General features: G+C 41.7%; 1 protein-coding gene across 1 annotated transcript in view; it reads right to left on the bottom strand.

Annotated features, from left to right (window-relative positions):
• Positions 1–814: 814 nt before the first annotated feature.
• The window catches only part of RYBP (RING1 and YY1 binding protein), a 37,911-nt gene continuing 27,360 nt past the window's right edge, over positions 815–11,365 (bottom strand). Inside the window, exons 3-5 of the mRNA XM_062500703.1 lie at positions 5,172–5,348; positions 4,959–5,057; positions 815–1,067 (exon numbers count right to left, since the gene is read on the bottom strand). Coding sequence (XP_062356687.1) covers positions 815–1,067; positions 4,959–5,057; positions 5,172–5,348 — 529 coding nt within the window. The remainder of the gene's footprint in view (positions 1,068–4,958; positions 5,058–5,171; positions 5,349–11,365) is intronic.

Raw genomic sequence — 11,365 nt, 5'->3', positions numbered from 1 at the left:
GGGAAACACCAGCTCCCTGGAGCGATCCCCTCTCCTCTCAGATCCCAAGCTGTAACAATGAAAACCATGTCCAGTACACTTTAGCCATTGCTTAGGGAAGAAATGGGGGAGGAACAATAGAGAGAACAGATCCCATCCAGGTTCAAACCTTCAGGAACACTTTTCACCTAAGACCAGTTCCATTTCAGTTTCAGTACTTTCACAGAAGGGGACTGTCCCAGATCTTGAACTGTTCCATTATTTTGTTTTATCACTTCACAGTGTTTCAAGCACCAGCGTTTCCATGTATTGGTTTCAAATAACCCTTTATATATATTTATTTATATATATATTTATATATAATTTATATCAAAACTGATAGTACACAGTATAACTGGAAGAAGAACTGAACTTAAAAAGGATATGTTGAAAGAGGATGGAGTTTGTGAATGCAATAAATAAAGCCCCCTTCCCACCCCACCCACTCCCTACCCCAAAACAAAAAGTTGTCATGTTCATGGAAAATTGTGCACAGCAGATATTATAAAAAAGTAGATTCAGGAGCACATCCAATTATAAATGATTGTTAGGAAAATCATATAAAACAATGGAATACATAAAAGTGTCAAGAGTAATCGCTAGGGTGAGAAATTCCTTGGTGGCCAGATGCCCACAGCAAGCAGAAATTATCCTGGTTGCATCAGTAAGAGGTCGATGTCCGAGAAAGTGTCTTCAAGCACAGAAGAGGCTCTCCAGGATTTGAACAGCGTGGGCAGGTGGAGTGTTTGAATTTCATACCCTGATTCATAGTTTCCACAACTCCATGTGCAATTTTTCAGAAAGATTCGTCGTTGACTGCCGACATGTCCCCCTTGGGCGTGGAGGAACGGGACGAGCCCTTGTCTGTGCTCTCAGAGCCCGAGCTGCTCTGATTCTGTTGTTCTGATCCTGCACTGGAGGTCACTGTAGAAGATGATGTGGATGAAGAGCGAGTCTTTTCTTTAAAGTCTGTGATAATTACTGTTACATTTCCCACTGTGACTGCCAGCTGCTGTGCGGTACTTCTGTCCACATTTTTCAGTCTGGGTCTAAAACAAATGAAAATATATTTATTAAAAGGATAAAAATAAAGGAGAAAGTGAAAGTTCATTAGGCAAAGCGTTTGAAAACAAACTCTGTGTGACTCGCGCTCCCTCGCCTGCGCCGATGGCAGTGGCTGGGAGGGGAACCCAGGCAGGCAGAGTGCTGCAGAGCACAGGGTGAAGGTGTGACCTGCTCCCTGTGCCAGCCAGGCTCTCTGTGCCTCTGAGGGCTGTGGAGTACACTCAACCCCACAGAACAACCTGTTTCACAGAGCTCTGCACAGCGAGTCTCTTGCAGGCTTCTCCCTATCCAACCCTGCCAGAAAGGAGGACACCACAGCAGAGCCAAGAGGACAGGAGCCAGACAGAACGAAGGATCTCCTCCCCAAGGGGCAGATGAAAGAGTTCTCTTATCTAAATTCACCATCTCATCATGTGCCCTGATGTTATGAGACAAGGCTGTGACTCTGCAATACAAAACCACATGAAAGCATTCGGCCACGGTTCTTTCATTCCCATGTTGGAACTCTGCAGCTGCAAACAACACAGGCACTGGGACAACTTGGCTTCTCTCAGCTGCTTTGAGCTTATACAAATCAGACATCCAAACAGCCTATGGATAAAATAGCTCAAAATGTTCCCTCTGGAATCGAGGCTATTGTAAATAAAATCCAGAAAGTACAACGGGATTTTTTGCAGCTAGAGCTTTTGGTTAGGGGAAGAAGGGGGAAAAAAAATACAAATCACCCAAAAAGAACCCGCTGGTATTTACTGCTCAGGATTATCTTGGTAATTTGCATGCTGTGCTATCATTCAATTAGTAATGTAGCTAATAAGGGTCGAAGCCCTAGGAAGCTCACATTCAAGCACATTTCATGGGTTGGTCCAAATCTCTGCTTCAACAAGCCTTGGACACTCCTCCAGCTACAGCAAATTCCAAGTCAGCTGCAGCGACTGCTGTAATTTACAGCTTTTGCTCCTAATTAAGGGTCAGGCTTAAGCAGCGGAATATTCCCAATAGGGAAATTAAAAAGGAGAGTCTTTATACATCAGTGAAAAGTAGCTTGCTGAGAGCTGCCTTATTGAGAGGGATGGAGGGAAGGTTAGTTTACTTTGGGATCAAGCTCCAGCTTTTAAACCACTCTGCCTTTTCTCCTCCTCACTTGTAGCACACAAGGCTAGTGCAGCAAAACAGAAAAAGAGGGAATTAAGCTCATTTTCTACCCGCCATGAATATGCAATGGCTTGCAGTGGGGTAAGTTAACAAGGAGAAAAGTCCTTAAGCAGCAGTTATCCAAGCGGTATTCCAGAATCAGACAGAAGAGAAAAACGCACTGAGGATGGATGTACAGCCTCGAAAATAGAACAACTGTATTTCTGCAAATTTCCTCACCAAAAACGAAGTTACCGCACCAAAACCAGTATTTTTCCAATCCAACCTAGGAGACTGCTGCAATTTTTAACAAGTACCACAGGAAAAGCATTTTCAACAGACAGAAAATACAATCCAAAATACCCAACTACTGCTGCACTGGGCTAACACTCAGTAAAACACCTACTTGCAGCAGCCCCTTTGCTCCGGGACCAGCCTTTCCAAGCCCAGAGCCACGCTCTGGGCTCCCAGGGCAGAGAGATGCATGCACGCTGCACAGCCACACTCACAGGAGCTGCCAAGCTGCACACATAACCAAGGTAGGTGAAATGATGCCACCTCGTTTGTGCCTTACAGGCAGGGCCAGCTGGCTCAGCAGGTTCAGAGGTTTCCGCGGGCGCTCCGGTACCGTCCCGGCAGATCCCCGCACGGCTGCCCGTGTTCCCGGAAGCGTAGTATGAGGACGTATTTCCCTCCCCAACCCCGAGTTCCTCTAGGAAACCCAGTTCTTCCTGTAATTTGCCTCGGTCGTTTGTTTCCTCTTGTACTCAGAAACAGCCAAAATGTTGGCCCGGATACCAGAACAGAGCCTGTTGCCTCCACCTTCCTACAGGGTTGGACTCCAGCTACTGCTCATTAAAAGGCAGCTCTGAGTTGTAATTAGTTGAAAAACGAGAAAAAAGAATGGAACTGCCCATGCATCTTTAAATACCATGACAAAGTAACATGGAAGGGCTGAGGGAAGAGAGGCTGAGGTACAGGATTTCCCCACAGTCCCACTCACAAACATTCACATTAACACTTTTAGAACTGAGCCTCCCAGTCGTTTCTCTGGGAGGTTTTCAGGGTTTCCCCTGTACAAAGAGCTGATTAAGCACAGATGGAAACCACCAATCTCTTCAGCACATGCATACAATTTTTGCTTCTTATAGAAGAAAGGGATTGGCCCACTCATGTTATTTTGCAAAATTAAACACCCCAATGCTTCATGTTTATAGCAAAGAAGTTTTATGGCCAAATAAGTGAAGTGTTTCAAAACATTCAATCTGAAAGTACACAGGAAGGCACGGTATAAACCAAGATATTTTGTCTGAAACAGGCATGGTATCCAAGAAATTTAAACAGGGTTTCTTAAAAATCCAGAGAGCCCTAAAAGACAATTTACAAAAACCCCAGAACAACTGTTAAGCAATCTGGGCATGAAAAAAATCTTATCATTCTGTAAAAATCAGAAAAATACTCTCGACAGCACTCCTGAGAACAGTGAATTTCTAGAAAAGTTCCACTACACAAAACACTTAAAAAGACAGTTTAAGTAGTAAAGGAGATGAGGTACCCTTTAAAAATACCCAGCTAGACCTGGTACTATTAAGGCTTAATTAGGCCTGGCAAAAGCTTGCCACAAAAGACTTTGCAGTAGACAGAGTGACTCCTTTAATGAGCAAAAACAATTATTTGATGTAATCTCTCAATTTAGTATTATATCATTAGTCAAGTACATCAAGTCTCCTGCATCCTAAATCTCAAAATAAGGACCATTTAAAGAAGAACTGGATGAGAAAAGAGTCACTGGAATAAAGCTGCCTCTCTCTACCCAACTCACTTCACTCCTTGGGGGCTGAGGAAGAGTTAACAGCAGTCCCCGCAAAGAGCTCAGTCTTGTAGCACAGCAGATTTCACACTGCCCTCACTACATTCCAGTGGGTTACTGTGCAAAGGATATTCCCTCTTCTCAAAGATTTTCATGCTATTATTTAAAAACTTCCAAGACAAAAGTTTTCTGCAGACACACCTTGCCAACTTGAATGCCAGCAGGGGTGCTAACCCTATTTCCCATGTGTTTTGCAAGTGTTTGCAGGTAATACTGCCTCAGTTCATGTGGCTTCACTAGAAAACACCTATTACAGCACATTTTAAAGAGAGATGCAATTCTTATACAGCCCACACGGGCAAAGCACCCAGTTCAGTTCTGCCTCTTGCAGCTCTCAAGTTCAGTAATACAAAAACTGTTCTGTGATGCTGAATTTTTGATTTAAAAAATGGAAGAATAGTATAGGCAAGACTAGGAATAAACCTCTCTCCATACACTCATTTCAAACTTAGACAAATATCAAAGCAGCCATTTGTGCTTTCTGTTGATAGCAAGATCCCAGCAAATCTGTTCATGTATACTTAGTTCCTGTATACCTGGAAAATTATCTTGACAATTACAATGACTGAATTACAGATAAGGAAGTAAAAAAGTAACCTTTGTTACTGCTATCAAGCCGTGATAAGAATTTGATACGATTGCTGGTTAATGTTTTTCCCCCACTGTGTCTACAGTCACAAGCATTACTACCCAACTGACAATACAATTATTTTAGCAGAGAAATGAAAACTGAATGGGCAACAGAATTACTACTTCCAAAGCCTGAATCTGTCCTCACTAGCAGAGTGTTCGAGTGCTCGTACATCAAGAAAAGACATGTTTGCTTTTTAACACAGTCTCAGCTACCACAGGCTCAACTTTAGTCTAGAGTTACCTTGAAGTGTGATTTGAGTCGCTGGTCTTTGTTGTAGTATTCCCAGACTGTATGCTGTTTGCTTCACTAGGAGGATCTTTCACAATATCCGACTTTGGTCTGTGAGAGTTGGAGGGAAAAAGGAGATTACAATGTTGGTTTAACTGCACAATTAACCAATGCACAGTCCTACTGAAATCACATCACATTTAATTCTGCATCCTTCAAACTTACTTAGTCTTCTTGTTAGTGTTCTTCTTTGTAACACTTGGACTAATTTCCTTCTCTTTGTCAGGTTTTTCTTTGTCTTGTTTTTCCACTTTCTCCTTCTTCTCCTTCTTAGGTGGTGGTGGGGTTGCATATTGCTGGGCAACTTGTTGTGCCACCAGCTGAGAGTTTATTCTAGGTTTTCTATAATGACAATGAAAAAAGAGATCTATGGTCAGTCTTACACAGTAAAAATAACAACTCTGTGAGCAGTATGAAGATTTATTTCAGCAACCAGGGAAGAACACTCCACTTAAAGAACCAAATGGATGTCCTTATTTGATGTGAAATACTACTGCTGTAACCAAGCAAGACAGAAACATTAAAAGAAAGATGTACTCTGAACTGCTGTTTCATCAGGTTTTAGCATCTAACTATTAAGTAAAATGCTCCCTTTCTTCATCTACGTCATGAAATCACAGCAAATTTTGAGGGGGACCATAGTGAAAAAGAAGCTGACAGCCTTACACTGTGGCTGTATTTTAAGAAAAGGAACAGAATGTGACAAAAAAAGTTTCCTGATAAACATCAGCCTCCTTCATATTCTTCAGTTTAATTTCTCAAGTAAGCTTCTGGTTCAGCAGCAGCAAACCTCGCACAAATAACAAAGAACAAGAGAAGGTAACTGAGATGACTTTGTCCCGAGGGCCGGGCTGGCAGGAGCACAGGAGACAAGTGAGCATTCACACTTGCACTGGGACAGCCGTGCCAGGCTCTGACACACTGTCCTCACACCATTGTCCCCAGGCCCCAGTGTGCTCAAACAAAAATCAGACCCAAACTGCCTTTCAAAGGCTGCTTCCACTGCAAATTATGGCTTACACAGAAGAGCTTTGCATGTAACCAGTATGTGGTTATTGATCCTCACATACCCCACAGGAATCAGTACCTTTTTCTCTCCTGCGTTCCTCACCTAAACTCTCATGTTCTCTCTTGACAAGTCAAAAACTTCCCCCCCCAGCATATCACAAATATTCTGACTATTCATGATGGATTTAATCCCTTCAACACTCCAGAAAGATCTGTGCTCCCTGTGACCACACAGCTCATGGGAGAGGAACAAAAACAGGTAATCAACTCTCTTAGCTGTTCATAAGAAACAAAATACTAATTGCAACAGTTGCACAGGCTTGTCCAGAGCTGTTAAAATTGTTCATAAATACAATTCAAATTTTGCACATAGATCAGACTACAACAGATTGTCAGTGCAAGCTGCACCCAAGTACCATCAGCTCTACAGCTGGCACACAGAACCCCAGGGGTTTGTGCTACAGAGCTCTGTACCTGCACCCAGCTTTTACCACAAACATCTAGAGAGGTTTCAAGCACCTACTTAGTGGTGTGATGTATTGCAAAAAAAAGTATAAAACATTAATTGCCCACATATAACATTAGCACTGAGAGATGATACACACAAGGGAACACCCAGAGAATTTCTACTCCCTGTCATGGGAAAATCCAAGTATCTGCTAAGTCTCTCATGGTACTGGTTTCCTGTATAATGGTACCAAGATGTTCTGACTAAAGCCAGATTTACCCAAGTATTTAATTTCTCTACAACAGATTATTATCAAGTCAAAACAAGAGGTTGCAATGAGGCCCCCAAACCATCTCAATAGCTCTGGCATTTGGACTTCTGACCCAACATAGAAACTAACTCAGCTGATGCTACAATCTGCATACACATCTGAGTGAACAAGGATCTCATCTTCAGCCTTAAGTAACTGTGCTACTGAAATGTTTTGTAGATCAGATCAAACAGTTACCTGTTCCACAGAACACTGAAGATACTTAGCATCCTTGAAATCCAGTACACAGCATTTTCTGTCTGTATGACTGAGAATAAATACGTAAAAAGAAGCTGTTTGGTTACATGGAAAAGATTTTCAGATTGATGCAACCCCACTAAAAGCTGACAACAGTAACTTGTGTCAAGCAACCTGCTCACCGCCTACTGAAAAAAAAAAAAAAGATAAAATGTCAAGAAATCTTCAAAGAGAGGGCAGACACCATCACCCTGCATGATTATACATGATTAACCTCACTGCTTGAAGCTGCCACTTCTGCCCAGACTTACAGTTATTTGCTGTTCACACAACCAGCTGAGTCAGAAACCTGAGCCATTCACGGGAAATCCCAATTCATGAATCTGAGAGTTCTTCCCACTTTGCACAACTCTGACGTGCTCCTTGTGATGTGATTTCCAAGCCTTGTGCCCAACCTGTGCAGCTGCCCAGCTGCCCTTCCTGTTGCAGGAGTGCTGCACTGCTTGAACAAATACACAAATTTTAAAAATGCAAACTAAAATAAAAAACAAACCCGCATAAATATGTCCCACCGTACTTCCCCAGAGAAGGCTGAAAAGGATGAAGTACCAATCTTAAAGCACTCCTGTGGAGATGCTGCCCTGTGCTCTTCTGCTCCTGATCTGTGCCTGTGACAGCACACTGCATTTATTAAGTTTTATCATTTTCTGGCCCGTCACTGACCTAACCAGCACAACTTCTCCAAAATCCATATTTACATAGTCCCTCTTACCCACCAGAATGGTTTGCTGGTGAGGGCAGAGCCAAAACTGGAAGGGAAGAGATTGGGAAGCAGCCAGAGACCTGTGGGAAGGAAAACCAGCCCTGCCCATGGGGTCCCTCCTGCCAGGAGGGAGGGAGCACAAAGCTGCTGAGACTTTGGTCAACACTGAGCATCTTTCAAGATCTGCTGCACTATGATTTTTTTTTTTAAATAATACAAATAACCCAACAACTTTCCAGCTTCTAATCTGTTTCGCCCATGCCAGCATCAACTTAGGAAAAGGGTAAAAACCAGGTAATTTAAGTAACTGGCACAGTAATAGTAATAATAATAGGAGTAATAAAATCCTTCAAGTAAGGCCCACACTGTCACTACAGCCAGGACACACTGGTTAAAAGCCCTTTACTAAAAAGCCAAGCAAAGCAAGTCGAGCAGCACATTTTTAACCACAGCAAACTATAACCATAGGAACCACAATTGAGTAAAGCAGCTGCAACATCCAAAACTTACTCCAAGTTTCCCTGGCTACCAAAAATGATTTATTTAGCCACCTCCAAAGCAAATGCTTTAACCCAAATACACCGCTATTATATTAAAGTAGTTATCACTTCAGCAGAACAATCTGAACAGAAAGTTGCAACTACTTCTAAACTTTATTTGTAAGAATAGCTACAGAAAAACTATCAATCATTTTTTATCTCAAAATCTCATTGGTTGACTTTCTGCAACATGAAAAGTGTTCAGGTACACAGAGAATGTTTCTAAGTGACCAAACTCAAACCCTAGCTCAGACTCCTCAGGCTTTCTAACCAGCATTCATGCTTAAGCCAAGTACTATGTTGTAACCTACTAAAAGGTTGGAAGTATCAACATTACTCACAACTCACAGCCAAAAAGCCTCAACTTCCCAAATATTATCTGAGAGATGCAATACTTAGTGTTAGACTTAGTTCTTGAATTTTCAATGTAAGTAGCTGAAAAAAGTGTGTTTTCTCCTACCCAAACTTCTTTATGATAGTAAAGTTATGTTTTGCTTGGGCAATTTCCCCTTAATTTAGGTGACAGCCTGAGTGAAGATCCAACAGTGATGTGACAAACAAACGCACATCATTCTTTTTACAACATGAAGAGGATTGTCTTCATCCCCTCTAAAACTAAGAGCAATTAAACGAAAGTAAACCGTACTTTCCAAGTTATGTACAGACAAATAAATTGTTGCACATGAATTGAACTATAGTTTACATCCCAGGAGTAGACATTTGCACAACGACTCATAACCTCTGCAGCAAGGACAGCTGCTGCATGAAAAAGCTGAAACATATTTGTCTGCTCTAAGAATGGCTGTGGCACCTGGGTCTCTTCACCATCAACTCCTGTAAATGATGCACACAAATAATCTTTACTACCTTTTAGTAACAGATTTCACAGAAACACTGTGCCTGCAAATATATACGCAAATATACAAATATATATATATATATATATATATATATGTACACACTATATGCAAATATTGTACCCTTAGATTGCCATGTGAAGTGACGCTCGGATATTTCACTCACGGGAAGCAGAATAAACATAGGACTTTCCTGAAGGGCTCACTGCCTACATTGCAGTGCTCTTTTAATAAATTAAAAATAAAGCAAAGCATAACTTTAAGGTTCTAGCAAATACTGTTTCACTACTTGCATTTCCTTCTGCATCTCAAAGCTTTCCTTTAGGGCAGGCCTCAGAACCAAATCCAGAGCATGGACACCCAGGAATTCTGCTGCTCCACTAATAACCCCTGCAAGCAGGCCTAGGAGTGCAGCAGCACAAACCACCACACGGGAGTTACTCAGACCTGGATTTCAAGAGGGATATAGGAGGATAAGTCGCACCTCATTTTTCATGTGACTCTAATTTCTGTGTCTGTTTGGGATTTTTCTGGCCCATGTGCCTTGAGAAAAGGGAAAGCACCTGTCTCCTGCAGACACCAGAGGACGGGGAAGTGACTGGGCTTTATCCCTACAGCAACACAGACCTGGAGGGACCCCAGCAATCCCCAGGAACATGGATCTAATTACAACTGCTCTGACTTCCCTACAGCTATGTTATCGGGAGAATGAAAGTGGCATCGAGTGGGATTTCAGAGTCAAAAGCCTCATGTAACGTGAAGTAGGGAGGATTTGGATAATTTCATGCTGTTCTGGCTTTGATGCACACAGTGATACCGGCCGACCTCTGCGCGGCTCCGCGGTGCTTTGAGAAAATGTGTTTCAGGCACTGTGCAGTGTGAAGTACATGATAATTTTAATAACCCCAGTCGCACATGAATATATCTTTGCTCAAAGAAAAACAAGAAAACAAGACTAAAAGTGTTTACAGTGTTTATAAAGCAGTTAGTGCCAAAACACTTACACAACAAGCATCCTTCTGAGCATAAAGCAAGATTAGAAATTAACCCATGAGCACAAACTAAATTAACATCTCTTTAAAAGAATTTTACATCCAGAAGAACCAAAGCTTTGGAGAAATTAAGCTATAAACGTGATGGGGTGACTCCCCATTCCTACATGAATATTTTCCAGCTCATTTCTGATGACCACATGGTCCTCTTTAGCAACAAGAACGAGGATGAATGGACACACTGTCCTAGAGTAGTAGAACTGCAGAGCAGTATGGAAGCTGCATACATTTATCTCAAATCCTCCACGTGATCCAGGAAACAAAGCAACAATAACAACAGTAAAAGACTAGAAGGACAAACTGCAAAAATGCGCGACTGAGCAATATTTTGATGGAAAAACAGATTTTTCCTTTAACACTGATGTGCTAGCACTGTGTTTTTATTTAGAAGACAAAGAAGTCCATCTAAGGAACACCCACTTGTGGGCCCCAGGTGTAAGGCACAGCAACAAGTTTGAAAGACTTCAAGCACAAGTCTGGATATTTTAGAAAAAACATGGAAGAAAACAACAGCTTCATACAAAGAAACCAACTATTTGTAACAAAATAAACTAAGGACATTTAAAAGTGTACAGCCACCTCCAAAAACTGTTCAACTGTTCAATCCTCCTTGACCATCCAGCCCCTGTCTTCCATCTCCTTGGAAGAGTCAGGAACAGCCAACAGAGATAAAGAAGCCTCAGCTTTGCTGATTAACTATTCCCAGCCATGACAACAAATCTTCAGCTGTTCACATTTCAGGAGAATGTTTTAAACCTTTTGCTTGTCCATCAGAAGTTTACAGACTTCAGGTCGCTTCTCACAGATTGAACAAACCTCCCCCCATGCTATCCCATACATATGTTTGTAAACTTCAAAAAGTTCAAAATTATTTGCAGTAATTAATGTTTACTGGGCTCACACAAAGCCATCACTTTTTGGATGAAAATATACTTTCTTCTATTTTTGTCACTTTTCTTTTGAATCAAACAAGAATGAGAACAAATGAAATGCAAGCTGTCACCTGCAAATACATTACAGGACAGGCATTCCTTTTTGCTGGGAAGTGTCTGGTCAGTGCCACCAGAGGAGAAGTGAGACTCCAAATGATGCCTGTAAAAAGAATACTCTATTCTTGCTTGTTACAGGATCCTCAGCATTACTTTTTAAAAAATATTTGTGCATGTTTACAAATCAAAGTGTAT

The sequence above is a fragment of the Cinclus cinclus genome, chromosome 12 (genome assembly GCF_963662255.1).
Source record: "Cinclus cinclus chromosome 12, bCinCin1.1, whole genome shotgun sequence".
Lineage (NCBI taxonomy): Eukaryota > Metazoa > Chordata > Aves > Passeriformes > Cinclidae > Cinclus > Cinclus cinclus.
Note: the sequence above shows the minus strand (reverse complement) of the source record. Positions and strands in the feature narration are given on the sequence as shown.